The sequence below is a fragment of the Acyrthosiphon pisum genome, chromosome A1 (genome assembly GCF_005508785.2).
Source record: "Acyrthosiphon pisum isolate AL4f chromosome A1, pea_aphid_22Mar2018_4r6ur, whole genome shotgun sequence".
NCBI lineage: Eukaryota > Metazoa > Arthropoda > Insecta > Hemiptera > Aphididae > Acyrthosiphon > Acyrthosiphon pisum.
Genome location: NC_042494.1, coordinates 13843117 through 13863520, shown reverse-complemented (window position 1 = coordinate 13863520; position 20404 = coordinate 13843117). Strand labels below are relative to the sequence as shown.

Below are 20404 nucleotides of genomic sequence, written 5' to 3'. Positions count from 1 at the left end.
GCCAACGGTTTGGCCACAGATCATCGAATTGCGACCACCCTCTTCGCTGCGTAAAATGCAGCGACCCGCACGCTGCAAAAAGCTGCCAAAAAACTGCAGAACAATCCCCGTTATGCTGCAACTGCGGAGGGACCCACACTGCCAACTTCCGTAGTTGCGCATACTACCTACGAAAACTCGCAGATAAAGCACCTCAAAGCAAAACTCCTGTTAAAATCCAAACCTCAAACTCCGACAACTCAAACATTGTAACATCAGTACTCCAAAACTAAAACACCCCGATTCAATACGCAAGCGTTGTTAAGAAGTCTCAAAAAAGTAATGACAATAAAATCAACATCTTCGACGTATTAAACCTCCTATCAAACTTGTTAAACGCATTGTCCTCGAACAAGGACGTAAAATCAATTATGACACTCACAATAATTCATTTATCAACATCTTCTTCCCCCTTAAAATGATTAGCACACCACTACGCATAATACATTGGAACGCCAATGGCATCAAAAATAAAATTGATGAACTCAAGATCCTCTTAAATAAGGAAAAAATCGATATTGCACTCATCGGTGAAACTAAACTCAAATTTTCTATCAACTTAAAAATTAAAAATTATTTCATCTATCGGTCTGCTGATAATACACCCCGACTGGGCTCTCCTGCAAATGGGGGAACCACCGTTATCATTCACCGACGCATCGTTCACCACCAGGTGCATCTAAAAACTTCATTAAACTCAACATCTGTCGAGATCTCTCTAGGACCAGACCGAATCCAAATATCTGCTGTTTACAAACGCCCTCAGTCACCTCTTGCTGTAAGCGACCTCAACCTCCTGACAAGCAGCTGTGATTGGTTTATAATTGCTGGCGACCTAAACGCCAAACACCCCCTATGGAACAGCGACTCCGTTAATCCGACAGGTCAGGTCTTATACCGCCATGCTCAAAACTCTGACTACGTTACTGCCCCTAGCTCACCTACCCACTTCCCAGCTAACCCTGGCACATAGGCCCCATGGCCGTCCCACAAAGCAATGAACAATTATCAGTCTTCAATATCTTCTCAAACAGTCAACAACTTTACTACTACAGAAGAATCGAAGAAACGAAGACCGACAACAGCCAAACTACGACGCCGCAGCCAAGACACTTCACAGCCAGCCAGCCTGCAGCCAACTACGCCGATCCACAACGACGACCAGACTTACCGGGAAAGTCAAGATCACCGGCCCGCATAATCCGCCAGTCGCCACGCCGCTCCAGACAACAGCCGTGCCTACGAAAGCCGAGAGAACGGATCGATAAACAACTCCCGAACGTCAGGGAAAAGCAACGCCGCCGACACCGCCAGTCACGTCGTTCGGTCGACCTCGGAATATCAACCTACCCGGACAGTGGTCCGTGACCCGAACGTGACGAACTACAAGCGGCGCGACCGATCAAAATCGCCGCTATCTTTGGTCGACCAAGCCGCCACTCATCGACCCGACGATACCGCCGGTCCGACGACCGCCAGAGCTGACCTGCACCACACCCGACGCAACTAGCTACGACCGCACCCGGATACGGAAACCTGAACACCGGCAACTCATCAAGTTCGGACGGTCTGTCACCGCCACCAACGTCCAGGGAGCGGACCACGGACAACCCGGGAATCCTTAATAACGTCGAACACCGGGGCCCGCATTATCAAGGAGACCACCGCCGCCCGGCTGGACGAAATACCAGGAATCCAGCTAAACCTAGCAGTGATCCACCGACGCAACCCGTGCCTCCGGCACTAATAACATTTACTATTTTCTATACAATAAAAGGGATATAACATCAATATAATCATGTGTTAATATTTCTTTCACGACACGGGCAGTAGCCTTACTGCTCCGTAACAAGATTTTCAGAACTTTATCTTCAATCGGTAATTCACTACAAAGCTGTAAAGCTGAAAAACATCAGAAAACGCCCTATAAAATGTGTTTTAATTTTTTTTAGGGTTTCGTAGAGAATTAACTATTAAAGATAAAGTTCTGAAAATCTCCACTGCACTTCTCCTAGCCAATGTGAATCTAACAAGACCCCAAACAACAAAATCCACTCCCAGGTTTCGGAGATCTATCTCACTAAATGAAAATGATTTTTTGTGGGGTTGTTCACACCGACATTTTTCCTGGATTCAAATTGTTATATCGCTTGGGTGAGATATCAGCGAGGATATCAGTTAATACATTTCTAAAAATTAAAGTCAAGAAAGTTTACATGCACTCTGACTTGTCAAGCGTTTTTTTAATTTAAAACTTGGGTGTTATAATATTAATATATTATACTCATGTACCTACTAAATTGATGATTCCCGTTTGATTTGGAAAATTTAAATACACAATTTATAAATCAAAGTAGGTATGTTTTATAAACCCTGGGTATATATGAATAATTAAATTCAATATTCAATTATACAAACTTTGAACAGCAACTTGTATGCCTATGAGTCTATAACACATTAAAACACATTTAAATACATTTAAATGTATCTTATCCTTTAGAAAACTGGATCCAGATAGAAAATGCTAATATAAACATTCAGTAAATTTCATGTACCTACGGTTATTTGTTTAAGAGTTGCACCAAAAACCAAAATCGATTTTCTCGAAAACAAAATTTGAGTAAAAACTCCCGTTTTTCCTTAATTATTCTTTTGTTTTCCACGGCGCTTTTTACCCCACCAAAGTACCAACTAGATTCACAATCATATCAGAAAAGATACTGTTGAAGAAAATTTAAGCATTTTTACTGTCTTAAAAGATGATGACAGACACAAAAAAAACACACATCATTGTAAAATCAATACATTCATCGCGTTTCACTCAGAATCTAAAAGACTAATAGAATTGGAAACTGAAAATGTCCCTAAACAGTTCAAAACAAATTAAAATATTTTGAAAATTTTGAAAATTTTATCATGTATAGAAAATGCAAATATAAACAACCAGTGAAAATTTCATGTATATACGTTTATTTGTTTTAGAGTTACATGTGATTTTGTCGAAAACCGTTTTTGCGTAAGAAAATCCCGTTTACCCTTAATTTGTATGTTGTTTTCCTCGGCGCTATTGGAAACTATTCATAACAATTTAATTGGATTTGCCTAGTAGACATTTTTATTTTTTTTTTTATAAAGGTAGCCAACTTATGAATAATCCTGTATTAAATTTTCAAATCTTAGATTTAAAACGAAAAATTTTTATAAATTCTCAACTCAAAATAATTTGCTAATTTCCGTAATTTTTCTGTATTTAGTCAAGATTTGAACTTTAAAGGCTTATAAATAAAAACTGTGATTAAGGATTTTTAATATTTTTCAAATGGCAATGTAACAATTTAGTAAGAGCCTTGTATTAAATTGTCAAGCTTTTTTACCCAATAAATTAAGTTTTATTGACATTCATAGAAAAAAAGACGAATAAAATTGGAAACTGAAAATATTCCTAAACAGATTAAAACAAATCAAAATATTTTGAAAATTTTATCGTGTATAGAAAATGGAAATATAAACAACCAGTGAAAATTGCATGTATATACGTTCATTTATTTTAGAGTTACACCAAAAACCAAAATCAATTTTGTGGAAAACCGATTTGGCGTAAAAATTTCTGTTTTCCCTTAATTTTTAAGTTGTTTTTCCCTGCACTTTAGAAAACTATTGGAAATTTTAAATTTTGGCCTCCCGAATGCAACAACTAGATTCACTTTCCCATCGAACAAAATACTGTTGAAGAATATCGAAGCGGTTTTACTGCTCCAAACGGTGGTGACAGACACAAAAAGAAAAAAAAAACACACATCATTGTAAAATTATTCATCAATTATTCAATCATTACATTCATCGCTCCTCTCAGAATCATAAATAATAATATAACATTAATTTAACTTACAGGCTATAATAAATAATAACAATATAAAATATTTAGACTGACAAACTGTCACCTCTCAGAATCATTTTTCTTATAGGTACAATGAATTATTTCATTGAATTCAAGTTTAATACAATCCATTATACATTGACCCACTCGTAACTTACTGTACAGCAGAGCGACATCCACTTACCTACCCTTTTTTTATAATAAGATAATTTTAAATTTCAGTATTATTTCCTTATTTGATTAGTGATTACGGTTAAACAATTTTAATATCACTTCTCTCAAGTTAGCATAAAATCAAATAATTTAAAATTTTAGAAGGTAATGAAAAGAGAACGTTAAAGAAAAAATCAAAAGATAGTCAGCTTTAAAAATATGTGATATTGTTTTTAAAAATTTGGAATTATAAATATCTTACGAATTAAAATATACTATCTACATTTGTCTTGTATATTCTTAGGTATGATGAATAGAAAAATGGGATTAAAATGTTAAATAGTGGAATTAATTAAATCACCTACATAGAAAAAATGGACTTTAAGTTTGTGCAAGTACTACTAATTTGAAAAAATAATTTTAGAATATTAATGTAGGTCCCAAACATTTTTATAATCCAAAAATAGATTACCAACTTACCCATAATCTAGTTTTACCTCAGAATATATTACATTTAATGTGGTTTTACTAGTTTTACTGAACAAAATTGTAACAAAACTCTAGGTACCTGGACAAATTGTTTTGTAAAATAAAATTTCTAAAATTTAACATAAATATTAAAAATTAAATTCAGATGTCAGAAGAAATGAAGAATCCATACACTGTTGTTTAATGTAAAATGTCAGTAATATTATTACTTTATACTCTATAGGAAAGTAAATACATTAAGCTATAGTTCACAAGTCTTGCAAATATAGTATAATATTTAATATAAATGTATAATATTCACCTAATTTATTATACCTATTGCATTAAAATATTATAAACATTGATCATATACAAATGCACAGTAAACAAATATCAACAAAATGACCGTAGTAAAATTAATACAGCACACTGACCAAAATTAGAACAGTACATTATATTTAACTTGTACAGACTCGGTACTCAATAACTAGTGTTTAAAATCATGATTATAATAGGTACATAAAAATATCTACAAATTATTATTGTACCTAACTTATTACTCAATAAATACCACCTAAATTCAAAAATCGCAAAATTACTTATTTATTACGTTCATTGGTAAATGGTAAGTTATTTAATAGGACTACATATACGTATAAAGGATGTTATCATAGTCTAACAGTTATTAGTACATTCAATTAATAATGATTAATATATAAACGTACGATTTCCCTTACCTGCAATATTTATAGTACCTATCGATCAGTGATTTCCTGGTTATTAATTAGAAATTACGTATAACGCATAACACTTAACAAAATATAGATGAAACAAAAATAACGAAATTTAAATGAAAAATACAATAATTCAGAAATAATAATGAAAAAATATAAGGCATTAGGCAACTGGCAAGTACAGTTATCTCTTGACTCTTATAATGATAATAACGGTTTATGTGTGAACATTACCAACCTGATGTTGGAGCCACTTATACTATCACAGCATTAATTTAATTTAATTGTGTGATAATATTATCATACAAAAAATAATAGTCTAACATTTATTTAATTCTTATTTTAATGTTTAACATGTTACAATACTGAATACAATCTATGGGTCATACGCTGAGGTTTTTTGGCTCACGAAAAACTGATATTTTCTTGTTTGTATAGGGTTGCCATTGGTGATAGGTTACAGAAAATGAAATAGTTATTATAATTGCATAATATCATTGTAGACGTGTATTTTATATTTGGTCAAAACTACCCAAATTATTGTTAAAAATACATAATATATCGTGGTGTACTGGAGTAAATATTTAACGAGGAGTAAATCCACAAATCTACTATCATTATTTAATCCTTTATTTAATTTGTCACTGGCAACATGTTATCTCGTGTAGGATGAGCTAGTGCAATATAAGATAGGTAATATACTAATATATACTTTAGTACATTATTTTTGAGTGGAATCCACCTTCTCACTTTGGCACTTGTACTGCGTACACCCAAGTTGCAAAAATGTACCTATATGTGGTTATTTTATGGATTTTGTAGATTTAATGCCCACCCCTTGACCCTAACATTTCTGCTTGAAAACTACCACACTTGCTTTCAAGCCATAAACACCCTTTTTAGAACCTCGTAAAACAATTACATTTGCATCCAATAAAATTAAATTTGAGCAGCCATTACTAAAGACTGTTTTAATAATAGTAAATATAAGAAAAATATTATAATCTTGAAGTCTTGTATTTAAATATATTTTTTTATTTTACAATAATCCAATTTTTTTTTTTATTTCTGCATTCCATTCATAATTTATAATTTAACACTTAAATACGATTCTATATTTTCATGATTTTAAAAAAATACAAAATATATTATAATATTACTGTCACATAATAAATAAATATAATATAACTGTAGTCTCTGTTATATAATATGTACAGTAAAATAAAACAATATAATACTACATATTATTATCTAATATTTTCTTCTCCTTCTCCTGGATCTTTTATTATTTGGGTGATTAGGTTGAGGGGGTGGGTCATCATCATTATCAACATCACTTTCAATATGATCTTCATGTTTATTTTTACTCTAAAAATATATTATTAATAATTATTATTAATTTATGTGCAAAAACAACACTCAAAACAGTATTACTTTTTATATCCTACCACTCCAAACAAAATGTTAGTGTGACCAATACTGATACTGATTTTATCCTACTTTCATGAAAATCAAAAATGTAGAACACTAATATTATGTTAGTATGATAAAAATAAATATTTTATTATCTATGATTCATTCATAAATTTAAGCAATAAAATTGACACCATCAAGACATTAACCACTATAATTATTCATTCATAAGTTATATCTATATTATAAATACATAACATTTCAAAAAAGTTTAATTCAAATGTTATTTTACAATTAAATATTCATATTTTATAAAAGTATTATTCATTTAATTATTTTGTGAAGTAAGCTTTTTATGATTTTATCCGATGGGCATCAGTAATTCTTAAACCTTTTTAGACAAGAAAAATGGTCACACTAAACAAATACCAAAATATTTTCTTACTTACTTTATCCCATTCTTTTTGTAACTCATCTAGCATGTTAGGTGTCAATAATCCTTGAGCTAAAAGTCTTTCTGTTAGCCTTCCCTTTCCTATATGATTTTTATTGAAATTTCTTTGGTCTGAACCTAAAGACATTTAATTTAACACTTATTTATACATTATATGCAATGATTTTAAGATATACCTCTTAAATAGTTATGTTTATGTCTTGCAACATTGAAATCTTCCTCAATTGAATCACTACTTGGACTAGATGATTCAGAATTTTTTAACAACCTAGTAATTTGAACCACACCTTGTTCAATAATATCATCTAATTCTGATTGCATGTCTCTCACTAAATTTGCTTCAAGAAATAGATCAGAAAACCTATAGCTATATCATAAATCATGTACTATAACTACTACAATAAAATAATGATTTTTTTTTCAATGAGTCAAATTAAAAAATAATACAAACCTAAACCATAAGTATAAATCCAGAACATCAAACACTGCTTCTAAATGTACCAAGTCAATAATCGTTTTTGGAATAGTGAAAGGCCATCCAATATGTTTGCATAACCAATCAAATGTAATAGATTCATTTTTACTATATTGTCTTGCATACTGTTAAAAATAAAAATTTTAACTTACATTAAATATTGAATTTTTAACTCAAATTAAAATTAGTTATCATTCATTATAATATAATAGACATTATTACCTAGTAATTGCTTATTTTAATCACAGTATATACCTTAAGAAACATGGTGCAAACAAATGGCATTTTTCTGTTAATGGGGGCACAACAAAAAACGTATCTTGCTCTTAGTGGTAATGGTACATGCTGTATCATATCAGCAAGAAATTTAAAATCTTCTATATTGCACATGAAATACAATGAGTCGTCGACTGTTGATAATGAAATAAATATATCCTAATACCAAAAAATGAATTATAAAATATATTGCATGAATATATTAAATAAATTATAATTTTATTTCACTAACCACAAGATTAGATAATGTAGAATTTGGCAAATGGTATGCATATAATTCTATTTGATCAGCAGTTGGATGGAGTCCTGCTTTAAGTATTGGTTCTGGTTTTTCTGATAATATATTCCTTAAGGTAGGTAAGTCTTGAGGCTTAAATGTTGTTACACAACCCTTAAACAATACAAAATGTTTTTAAATTATAAAAAAGTAGATAAATAAATAATGAATAATATTTATGAATTCATTTAATCACTTTTTCATATTGTGTTCCATAACGTCCCGCTCGTCCGGCGATTTGAAGTGCTTGTGACACTGAAATAGTATCCATTTCCTTTTCTCCCTTTTCATTTAAAGTTGGTTTTATTAATGAATAAAATATAACTCTTCTAATACTCCTAAAAATATAAAACTTTTGTTTCAGCAACTGACAATTATACAAAAAATAATTGTACAACTTACAAGTTTAATCCCATTCCAATAGCATCAGTAGCAACTAGAACACTACAAGAATTTTTAGGGTCATTAAACTTTTGTGCTTGAGCCAATTTTGTATTAGGCGGCAGACCACCATATATAACTGCTACTTCAATACCTCTAGATTCTATCCCTCGACTTACCTAAATTAATATATATTTTTAATAGTAAATCTCTCAGTCATACTCAAATATATTTTATTACCGTGTACACATCATTTTTACTGAAGCAAACAATACAATCACCTGGTACAATATTGTCCAAAGTACAAACTGCTGAATTTTCGACAGTTAATTCAGTAAGGCGTTTATACCTACAAACCTTACAACAAATCAAAAGTAACATAAATTAAACAAAACTAAACAAAAAAGAAAATTATTATTTTTAATACAATACCTGAACATCTTCACCAGTGGTTATCATTAAACCTTTAACCAAATCAACTGCACCTTCTTCACCACAAATATGAATTTCATTGGCCACTAAACCAAGCAAAGCTCTTGTCCAAGCCCAACCACGACTAGGATCCTTCATCATTTGAATTTCATCAATTACTGCAATATCATCTGAAATATAGAAAAACCCATTAGTAGCTCAAAGCTATCAATATTTATTTTTTTTTTGCAAAAAAATAATACATAAAGAATACATAGTTAACTTACATGGTGTGTTTACATTTGCCATTTCAACAGTGCAAGACACATGTTTTGAAGCTTCATTTTTTTCATCGGCAAATTTTCTTTCTTCTCCAGTAACCAAATCGCAAGGTGTACCCTAGGATATTTAAAATTGTATATTAGAAAAAATATAATTTATTATTATTTCTTATTTTTTTTAAGTTTTTTTAGTTTTTTGAATGATACTAAACATTTTTTATTTCATATTCTAAAGCGTAATATTATTCTAAAAATTCTAATCTATAAAAATCAAATTCGGACAAGTAGTTTATTAGTTATTATTTATAACTTATAAATATATAAAGTTTTGATGAACAAAGTAGTAGATAACATTTTGAAGGGTACCCCTGACCACTCTACTCCGCTTATCTAAACTTTAAATGCTTATAACTAATGAACTGCTTCTCCAAAATTTGATGCTTATAGACTAAAATATTCTGCTTAGAAATATGAAATTAAAAATATATCATGTAAATGTCATTCAAAAAAAGCAAAAACATAAAATATATAATTTGTTTTCAGAAATTACATCGTAATATGTAAAAAAAATATTTTCAAAACAGATGAAACTTTTTGAAATAATGAGTGTCGACACTTATATAGAACACTGTACATGTATTTTCGGTTATGCATTGTTTTATAAAATAAGAGTTTATTACAAACATTTTTATATTCTAGACCAAGAGTGAAAATTATGAAAAGTTCAACTATCAAATGAAATCAAAATATTTTATTTTATTGTTATCTTACTCTTTCGTTTGATTTGCGATACACCTCAGTCGCTAAAAGTTTTAAAGGTCCACAGTACACTCCTGAATTGGATGACAAGTATTTTTCTAAAGCATGATATGTTTTTCCACTATTTGTTGGACCAGCATGGAATATAATTTTGCGGTTAATAGCTCTTGCCTCTGGATACCTATACAAAATGATCATAATATAACATTAATTTAAACACTATATAATATACTTTAGAATTTAAGCTAATGCTCGGTTTGACATAAAATATGTATTGTATTAAAAATAAAGTAATTGTCGTGTTAATATATTTGTGTTCATCAATTTAATAATTACTTACTACTTGATAAACATAATTACTTTTAGGCCTGCGCGGTTATAACGATTAATCGATTATACATATAGTTAATCAGTTATATCGGTGATTTCACAATATCATAATACACCGATTAATTGTTATTTCGATTAAATTGATTAATATCGATCAATCGATAAAAAAATAATCATTAATTGATTATTGATTGTTTTTTTTTATTTTTTTTATATATGACATTACTTATGTCTTAACAATTTTTTATTTATTTTGTTACAATATAATTATTTTGTAATTGTTATTTAATGAATTATGCTAAAGTTTTTTTGAAATTGTTTGTCATGTACAATGTCATTGTACATTGTACACAACCAGTCAGTAATAAAGAAAGACAATAATAAAAAAAATGTGATTCTGACTATCCAATATCCATTATATTAGGGGCCTAGTCCTTAAAATATCCAAATTTTCGTACTACACACATAGTCCCGAATCGGTCAAATCTATATTATTTTTAGATAAACAAACAAAACACAATTATACTATATACCACAGTTCAGCACTAAGCTGATAATAATAAAAATAGCTACTCTCAATCACAATGAATAGTTTATAATAATAACTATAATAAGAGTATAAGACGTAACAACACAAAATATTGTTAACAGTGTGTCTATGTAGAATGTAGAAAATAATTAAAATGTGGTTTGAAAAAAACCCATTAAAATATTTTAAAAAAATGTGAAGATATAAAATTATACATAATTTTATTATAAAGGTCCAATTAGAATAACACATTTTTAAACTTCGTGCTACACAAAGTGTGTCGTAGTACACACAATTTTAAGGACTGAATTTAAGGCCATATAATTTACTACCATATTATTTATTTTGAAATTAATTGGTTTTTTAATTCGATTGTTGAATTATTGAATTGATCGATTGATTAATCGGATATCTGATTAACCAGTAAAGTTGATTGGAACCTATAATTGATAATCAATTGTGTCAAAGAATAATCGCGCAGGCCTAGCTACTTTATGTTGAGCGTATAGTAATTATTAGATTTATTTATTTATTTAATGGGTTTTTATTAGATTTTATATTTTTGCTGCTATTGAAAAAATTATGCATCCATTCCTTCATAATGTTTAGAAATATTCAAAGAATGTAACATAATCGTTACCAATAATCTAGTAAATATCATAAATAAATTTTAAAAAAATGGTAAGAAACTGAAATGTGAAGCCTAACCAACACTCTTGTTTAGTATTTAAATATAATTAGTAATCTAAATATATTTGAAAACTTGTCCGGCAATTGGCATGTGTTATTCAATATTTAAAACTTAATTCCCTATAATATTTCCCTATAATATGGTTCAACATTATAGAAATTATTTGAAAAATTGAAGTCATTTTTATTAGAATTATTATAATATTGGTATCTTCTAAGAGAGTATTAAAAACATAATTAAATATGAATTTGAAGTGTTTTTAAAAGACTGTTCCTTAGAAGCAAGTTAGGTTTAAGACAATTATCCTTTAAGCATCTGTATTTAAAGTATAATCTATTAAAATAAAATAAGCAAACCAATTGGCAGGTGATCGAAGATCGCTTATTTTCTTTAAATCATCCATACACTCAAGATGTGGAAACATTTGTTTTGCATGTCTCAAGAAATATGGAAGTATATCATCTACATGTCCAGCCCCTTGTAAAATATCACTAATAACTACATGAAGATCAACAGGCAATGTATTGGCTTCGAGACAATATCTTCTAAAACTTATGTATGCTTGGTGCTGCAAATAATCTAAAACATAATAACTATAATGTAAATTGGGTTTGATCCATAGAAATATAAAGATTTTATTATATTTATGGTTTGGTAAGATTTGTAAAAAGTATCTTACTATCTAATCCATTTTCTAAAGCCAACTGTTTGATTTCAGGCTTCTGGTAAAATCTGTTTAGTACTTTTAAAAGATCGCCTTTATTCAGTCTACCAGTAAGTTCAATACCAACATTTATATCATCTGGATTTGGCTTTACAGGTACTGGGACAAATAGAGTAGACAAATTATCATCTTTTTTAAATCTTTTCTGCATAACTACAGAAGTAAATTTTGGTCTGCCATATCTATAAATTCAAAATCAATTAAAAATTAAAAATTACTGATCAATACAAACTGAAATACAAATAGTCTAAAGATGAAATATTATCATTAAATTACATTATGTAAACACTAAATAACAAAATATATTAAAACAATAATTAACAATAACTTCTAGAATACCTGTGATATTTTATTAGTGTACTATAATGTCGGTACTTATTTGCACATAAAGTAGTAAAAATATTCATTCTTTGAAATTGAAATATTATTAAACCTAGAGCGAGTTGTGACTGTCGGCTGGCCAGTCGATAATTTTACAACAAAACAAGTCAGTATTATTAAAAATTATTCAGTTTTTTTAATTGACGCCAGTGTATCAGTTTAATAGCCAAATCGATTGATACATATTACATACTACTTATTAGAGCACTTATTTTATATACTTGTCTATGTATTAGAATACTAGTATAATAGTATGTGCTTACTACTCGGTTATTAGTTCGTCGTGCATAAAGATTTGAAAATGTGCCTTCTTATCACCGGATAATTTTTTTATCCCCAACATTCATGGTTTATACCAACGTTTATAGATAATAACCTTGGGTTTATACGACCTACCACATGTTACCACAGATTATACATACATTTCAATATTTAGCGGCTGCACAACATTTTAAAATACTATTTTATGTACTTAGTTCATGGTCTATACCATGATTTATTGATTTATTATCAGTATTATTATTTATTATCACGTGTACCATGGTGCACCATTGTATTATCGTATTGACTATAAACATAATATACTATTATACATTAATACAATTATACATTTATACCGTAGTTGACAGTTGTTGTAGTTTCGTACTTACATACTTCATTACTTCAATAGGTAGTAAATTTATATGTTTCGGTATGAAGCACTATGAACACTGAAACCTTCACTATTTCAGAACCATCGCGCATTTATTTTTAAAGATGTTTAAGAAACGCTAACAAATTGTTCTAATTTTAAACTGTCACGAAAAGGCATGATGTCTAATATTATATACAACATTAAAACCACTCCAATCTAGTTATCGAAACTATCTTTATATTAACGTTCTATGGAACACGAAAAAAAAATCAATGAATGAGTTATTGACTTATTGTTTTCTAACATTTTAAACTAAGGAAACGAAATTTGTTTTGCTTACAAAAGTAAAGCAATGGAGTTTTTTAATTTTTTGGCAGACTGTTTAAAAAAAGTAAGTCTTTGTTGGATTTTAACAAATTACTGTACTTAAATACATGTAATTTCTGTATTCTTCTGAACAAAATCAGAATGAAATATTTTAATGGTGTCTAAGTATTTTTCAAATGTATCTCAACCATAGACAAAATAACCTGTGTATATTATCAAAATTAAGTGTTAATACCCAAGTACTTACTTACATTTTTTGAAAACAATTATAAATTATTTTCATATTACATAATATAAACAGGTCGATTAGAAAAATTATGTATTTCATCCATGTTATTGACTTTGATTGACTTATCTAATGCAAGGTTGCATAAACAATTGGTTCAAAATTCAAAGGGCCTCTAAATTATTTTTAAGGGACCGTTAGCTCACTATTGATTCATTAAATGATTATGCTCGTATGCATAGTAAATTTATGTGTCACATAAGACATGTTAAACTATGTCATTTGTGACACATTAAAATTGATTATGCGACCTGACAGAGTACCTACCAATATCATGAACAACTGAGTTGCAGCAGAGATCTGCCCAGTATATTCATTTTCAAGATTGTTACATACCTTGTATATTATAATTAATGTTTTATTGTACTAGATGAAATCTGATGACACACTACCACGAGTCACATCCCCACGTATGTATAATGATGGCAATATAACATTTGAAGGGTTGATGGTGGTTTTTGCTTCGTTTTCCACTTATTTGCAATATTTAAACATTTATAGATCAGTATGGTGGTTACCCAATTCAAATTATACTTTATGGGTAAGATATTATACTAATATAATATTTCATTACATTTGTTTTTTAGATAATATATCTATGCGATAATTCTAAATTAAATATTATCATGTTAAAAATATACAAAAGGTAAATATATATTATTTTTATTTTGCATTAATAGTTTATATTACAATAAAAGAACTAATATAATTCAAAACTTAACTTTTTTTACTATAACAAATAACAATTAAATAAAAAACAGTACAGAAAGAAGAAGTTAATTTAACTGATGTTAATAGTTTATTTTATTCTTGATAAATGGTAAATTTTATTTATACAACTCAATTTTTAAGATCATATTATTTACAAAAGCTTATGAAAAAAAGAATGATCATATGATTATTTCAGATAGTAAAGTAGTATAATATAAATGGATTTGTGACTCTTTAATATGAATGTAATATTATGAGTATCAAAGTTATGTATTATACTTATGAATTTCTAATCATTTTTAATTAATTATAACCTATAATGACCTAATTAAAAGGCATGTTAAGTATTTTTAATATTTTTTTAAGTCTGTCATATTAATAATAACTAAAATATGGACTATAGAATAATATTAGTAAATTTGTTTAGCAGGGTGGATAAATAATTTAAAATAAATTCACATTATTAAATCTTATGATTTTATAATAATCAACATTTATTTTATTATTTGTTTTCAGAAAATACATTTAATTGATTATCAAGTGGTTACATTTATACTAGCTATGCATTGTCGAAGATTTATATATTGCTTAATAACATGGGTTTTCCACATGTTATGTCCTCAAAATTATTGGAAATTTATAAGACTGTTCATTAGGTAAGATTTTTCTTTTATTTTGTATGTGAACTATATTTTTTATTATGTACATTTAAATAAATCTTGTTTACCATAAATATTTTCAGAATATTTGTTTCAGTCATGCTGTTTCTTTTTTTAGCCCTATTGGCATTTGATCTCTATTTAAAGTATGATTATTTAATAATAATTTACTTATTTATGCCGTAAGTCAATAATTTATTTGTATATAATAAGTGTTTTAATTATGTAACTAACTATTGGTTTATTTTAGGATAATTGGTTATTTATGCTATTATGGTTTCAAAGCATGCCCATTTTTCGATATGATGTGTATTAGTGAAAAAGAAATAATTATCAATGGTAAATCATTAAGTAAGTTTTTTAAATTATTATTAACATTTATACTTTTTAGCTTTAAATTAACAGTTTAAAAAACATTAATTTTTTTTTATTGACTAGGGTTGCTATTTTGTAAAAGGTAAATAAATAAAATTAAAACATGATTATAAAATGTTGGCTGTCATAATATAGTATGCGGTCTACCGGAAAATGTGTTCTACTGGCTGTTGCCATCTGCTATAGGATGTAGTCTACCTTTATTTTTAGTCCGCTAACCGCATATAATATTTGTAAATCGCCAGTAGACTGCATACTATTACGTACATTTGCCAGTAGACCCCATACTATATGACAGCCAAAATATTTATTCAATCAATGACATTAAGTATAATTGGTCATGTAATAATAATTTTATTTGGCCACCAAAATTTTTTACCATCTTAGATCTGGACACTTTGGAACATTTTGTTGGGAGACCTAGATATCAATGCTTAATTTTTTAGTACAAATGGCAACCATTTAACAATAATTGTTTTATAATCATATAACATTGCTATAATTTTTTACTACTTATTTATCATAACTTCTAACATTTTCAGTTCAATATACAAATATGCACATATGTACATCGAACCCAAAAATAATTCGATCAGAAGTGGAAAATATGAGAGATGATTTTAATAATAGGCTAACCCAAATACTGTTTTCTTCTTTTTTCTCAGCATATTATGCATGCTTTTTACCACTAGTATTTGTACAAGTATGTTATGTTATTGTTTTTAATTAAACACATTGTACTTCATAATTTTCTGATTTTTCATGTATGAATCTCTATGTAATAGACATTGAAAAATATGTGTCCACTATTGGGAAAATAAACCATACAAGGACCTCTTAGCTGGACTGTATGAGTATTTACAATTTATTATTGTCTATTATAAAGAGTTTTCACACTGTCAAGAGGTGTCTGTATTTTGTGAATAGCAGTGGCGAATTCGCTCCAGGCATGCTTAACAATAAAAACTTAATTAATAAAAATACAAAAATTATTTTGTCATCAATAATATAATATTACGTATTTAAAAAAATCATAACGTATGACAAAAATTTCATTTATTTCTGGTATACCTATTTATATCGTAACATTTACCAACAGCATGCAATAGCTGTGTGCGCAAGCTATACAACGCGTATTATAGCTGTGAAATCGAGACCTTTAGCAGTGGTACTAACCACCCAAGGCATGCTCAGTCGGTTGCGCTTCGTCAATGAATTTTGTAATATAATTAATATTAATTAAATTAAAGTCCTATATATAAATTAAACTAAAGTCCTATATATAAATTAAATAGAACTATAATACATTATGATAAATGAGAATGCCCATACATCGGAGTCAGCATTCGCCACTGGTGAATAGATATTTGAATATTTCACTATATTAACAGCTATAGAAACACCACTAATTCACTTTTTATAAAAATGAGTATATTGTGTTTTACTATATATATAATTAGTTTAGGGGAAAATTATCCAACCAATATTGGCTGAAAAATAAACTTGCAATTTATTTTTTAAATTTAGCCATACTGATTTATTGCTCTATTGGACTGGACTTCAGGACAATCTGGAATAGTGTGATGTACCAGAAACTAACTAATAATTCTAACAAAATCATATTAATTTTTTCTAACAATAAGAATAACAAAATTTGTTACACCAAAAAGTTTTATTTTGAATTAAATATTTTAACCGTGACTAACTGTTCATTTTGTCATCTTATATCAATATGAGTAAAATCCATTGTTTCAAATTGTATGCTATTGATTTTTTATTAAAACAATTTTGGGTATTCATTTAGTATGTGACCAACGGGACTAATAATTCATTAAAAAGCAGTCAAATTAAAAATCATAAAATTATGTTATTAATTATTAAATTAGTAATAAAAATATAAAATAATACAGGATTACGTTTAACAATGTCAAAATCATTTACATTCAATTATATTATTATAAAATTATCCATCCAATATTTTAATGACCACAGGTAACTCAATAAAATATATTGATTCTTTTTTTAAATTCTTTAAATATGTTTATGGCAAATGTTTTAAGAAACACATTACAAATTAGGTACCAACTATAATGGTTCAATAAAAGTATAATAAATATCTCGTTTTTTTTTTATAAGTTTAAATATTATAATGTATGATAATAATACTGATTTCTTCTTTTATTATTATTCTTATTATTTATATTATTATTATTGTTGTATATAAATTACTGATAATGTATGTGTATAATATTATATTTTATACATATTATACGAAAATAAAAAAACTATTTGGCATTTATTTCCGTAGTAAAGAAAATATTATTATTATTATAAAATGTATATTTAATTTTTAAAATATTTTTAGCAATACGCTTTTTGTGTATTACTTTGTTTATTACAAAAAATTTATCTTACCTATTGATAATTTGGTACCTGCACGTTTATAATATAGATAATATAGGTCACATACTAACCTCGATTTTCACTCAGTAGGTCACATACTAAACCAATACCCAATTTTGATACACATAATTTTAGAATTTGTTTTATTGTTTAGATAATTTTCCCTCTTTTTTTATACAATTCATTTAATTAATTCAATTAAATGATTTTTTATTTAATTTTATGTTTATAAATATATTTTAGACTTATGTGGTTTATGAAGAGCATTGGGTGTTAATGCATTTTCCTTTTGTAATGATGACTATGGGCATGATGCTATGCATTCATTATTATCCTGTTAAGTAAGGAATTATGTATACTAATAAAATACAAATTTTAATACTTTTTTTAAATATAATACATTATTATGTAGAGATTTATAAATAACTTTTACAAAAGTTTTAATTATTTTTAATTTTAATATTCATAGGTATTTTGATCACTTACATAAAGCAGCTATGCACTTGGGTCGTTGGAAGAGAGTAAAATTAGATCGCCCTCACTTACCGATACATTTGTATGTATCAATATTATTTGTTCTTGTGTTGGTTGTTAACTGATAGAATATTTCAGATGGTCAGAAGAAGTGGTATGGCAACAAGGATCATTAGTTCGACATAATCAATGTTTGTATAAGGCTGAAGGAGTATCAAATGTAGCTGAACCAGGAAAAAATGCTGATAAAGTTTTTTATGTGAGTATATATATTTTGGACTGAAATAAGTTTTTGATAATCTATTTTCTTTTTCTTTAGAGAATTTTCAGTAATCCTTCAGAAACAATATTTTTTACATTGGCTTCTATGCAAGTATCATTTATGATAGTATTGATTATAGCACTGGTCATCAGTTTTCAATGGCATCATATATTTTACCTTTCATTTGTAATGCTATTAAATTATGTTACACTGTGTAAGACTTTATTTAATTACCGTATGACTGCCAAGATATACAAATTGTTAAAGGAAAAAACTCAATAGACTGTTAACATTTTCTGAATTGAAAAAAACCTTAATGTCAGACTTTATTTTTTTTTTTTTTTTTTATTGGTTGAATGTAGGTGTGTTTAATAACTAGATTATGAAAAACTAATAAACTTGTGCTAGATTTAAATTATATTATAATATAAGATTTGAATGTTATGTTGTCGCACCCGCATTTATTGTCTCCGTCTTAGTACCCGTATTACAATCGTTGAACTAAGGTTAAACCACCGAATTCGGCTGGTAAAATCAGTGGGTGAGGCTTAACCGAGGTTCAAACTATGATTGTAAAACAGGCCCTAACACACGTACGACCTAGAAAAAAAACGTGTTTACGCAGTCTGAGTAGAACTCGCTCAATTCTGGTTCTAGAGCAAAAATACCTATTATAAAATTGAATTGTGACAATATTTCTAAGGGAAACTCGTTGCGTTTTTTTTTTTTTAATTTAGTTATATTAGAAAGTGCGATCACTGGATGGTTTCTTCCCTCACCTTTTTCATGCTAAAACTTATCCTAGCACATATTCTTATTATGCCTTTGTGCATAGATTGTATATTATCTAATAAAAATTAAAAATAATAAAATAAAATTTAGTTATAGTTATTTTAAAAATGTTGAAATTTTTTCTATTTCTAAACAATATAATGAACATTGTTTTGATTATATGGGAAAAATGCAATAACTTACCCTCAGAAATATTGCCACAATTCAATTTTATAATAAGTATTTTCACTCTAAAACCTAAATTGAGCGAGTTCTACTCAGACTACGGAAACGTGTTTTGCCTATGTTGTATGTCTGTAAAACAGACAACACATGCGGGTGTGACATCCTCTTAATAATATCTTATTATGCGCAGTATTTAAAGCAAATTATTTTGTTTTGCTCAATTTGTAAACAATTTAGCAACAATAATTTTTATAATTTCCCTACATATTTTTCAACAATTATTTTAATAGTGATGATAGAAAGTTCCTTAATTTTTTGTATCTTTTTTTTAATTTTTACTTTGTGTACAATTCTAGTCAAAAAGTTTATATTAATGAATAAGTACTTAAACAGTAATTACAATGTATATAAAGTTAATGATATATTGTACATATTTTTTAAAACTTTTTACATGCCTTACTGCCTTAGATTATTTGTCATTTCACATTTTGTTTTTATTCAATGTTTGTAATTTGTGTAAGCTAACTTCAATAATTTAACACTAAATCCAATTAAGATTCTAAATCTTTTGTATTTATGTTAGATACTGAACAAGATAGACACATATATAGTATTTCAATAATTCTATTTCATACAATAAAAACTGATGAGCATACTATATTG

The 20404-nt window shown here is 28.0% G+C and overlaps 3 protein-coding genes across 6 annotated transcripts in view; 1 reads left to right on the top strand and 2 right to left on the bottom strand.

Moving 5' to 3' along the window:
- The window catches only part of LOC100160993 (CAP-Gly domain-containing linker protein 1), a 34969-nt gene extending 29492 nt beyond the window's left edge, over nucleotides 1-5477 (bottom strand). The window contains exon 1 of one of the 3 annotated variants that reach the window (XM_008182252.2): nucleotides 5275-5477. The gene's annotated coding sequence lies outside the window, so the exon portion shown is untranslated. The remainder of the gene's footprint in view (nucleotides 1-5274) is intronic. The other 2 variants (XM_016802339.2, XM_029486703.1) reach the window with 2 other exon arrangements.
- Nucleotides 5478-6363: 886 nt separating this feature from the next.
- On the bottom strand, nucleotides 6364-12960 carry LOC100165395 (ATP-dependent RNA helicase SUV3 homolog, mitochondrial). 2 transcript variants are annotated; one of them, XM_001949806.5, is made up of 15 exons: nucleotides 12612-12960; nucleotides 12228-12454; nucleotides 11905-12127; nucleotides 10011-10179; nucleotides 9246-9357; nucleotides 8980-9149; nucleotides 8788-8904; nucleotides 8569-8726; nucleotides 8363-8504; nucleotides 8122-8280; nucleotides 7869-8048; nucleotides 7590-7738; nucleotides 7315-7505; nucleotides 7134-7255; nucleotides 6364-6639 (listed from the first exon to the last, which is right to left on the bottom strand). In XM_001949806.5, the coding sequence occupies exons 1-15, from the start codon at nucleotides 12677-12679 to the stop codon at nucleotides 6523-6525; spliced, it is 2304 nt and encodes a 767-aa protein (XP_001949841.2). In that variant the 5' UTR covers nucleotides 12680-12960; the 3' UTR covers nucleotides 6364-6522. The 2 variants fall into 2 exon arrangements, with proteins under 2 accessions (XP_001949841.2, XP_016657831.1); XM_016802342.2 differs by lacking the exon at nucleotides 12612-12960 and having other exon boundaries at nucleotides 11905-12141; nucleotides 12228-12331.
- Nucleotides 12961-13180: 220 nt separating this feature from the next.
- On the top strand, nucleotides 13181-19266 carry LOC100570259 (transmembrane protein 39A). Its single transcript, XM_003242716.4, has 10 exons — nucleotides 13181-13678; nucleotides 14271-14441; nucleotides 15128-15267; nucleotides 15354-15452; nucleotides 15521-15621; nucleotides 16188-16348; nucleotides 18292-18389; nucleotides 18518-18604; nucleotides 18661-18781; nucleotides 18842-19266. The coding sequence occupies exons 1-10, from the start codon at nucleotides 13640-13642 to the stop codon at nucleotides 19064-19066; spliced, it is 1242 nt and encodes a 413-aa protein (XP_003242764.1). The 5' UTR covers nucleotides 13181-13639; the 3' UTR covers nucleotides 19067-19266.
- The last annotated feature ends 1138 nt before the right edge of the window (nucleotides 19267-20404 follow it).

Excerpts from the sequence above, each read along its gene's own strand:
- LOC100165395 (XM_001949806.5), bottom strand. The coding sequence starts at position 12,679 with ATGAATATTTTTACTACTTTATGTGCAAATAAGTACCGACATTATAGT. Across the intron at positions 10,180-11,904 it reads CTTCGATCACCTGCCAATTG|GTATCCAGAGGCAAGAGCTA; the intron begins GTTTGCTTATTT and ends CATTTTGTATAG. Across the intron at positions 6,640-7,133 it reads TACAAAAAGAATGGGATAAA|AGTAAAAATAAACATGAAGA; the intron begins GTAAGTAAGAAA and ends ATATATTTTTAG.
- LOC100570259 (XM_003242716.4), top strand. The coding sequence starts at position 13,640 with ATGGAGTTTTTTAATTTTTTGGCAGACTGTTTAAAAAAA. Across the intron at positions 14,442-15,127 it reads ATTCAAATTATACTTTATGG|AAAATACATTTAATTGATTA; the intron begins GTAAGATATTAT and ends ATTTGTTTTCAG. Across the intron at positions 18,390-18,517 it reads ATTCATTATTATCCTGTTAA|GTATTTTGATCACTTACATA; the intron begins GTAAGGAATTAT and ends TAATATTCATAG.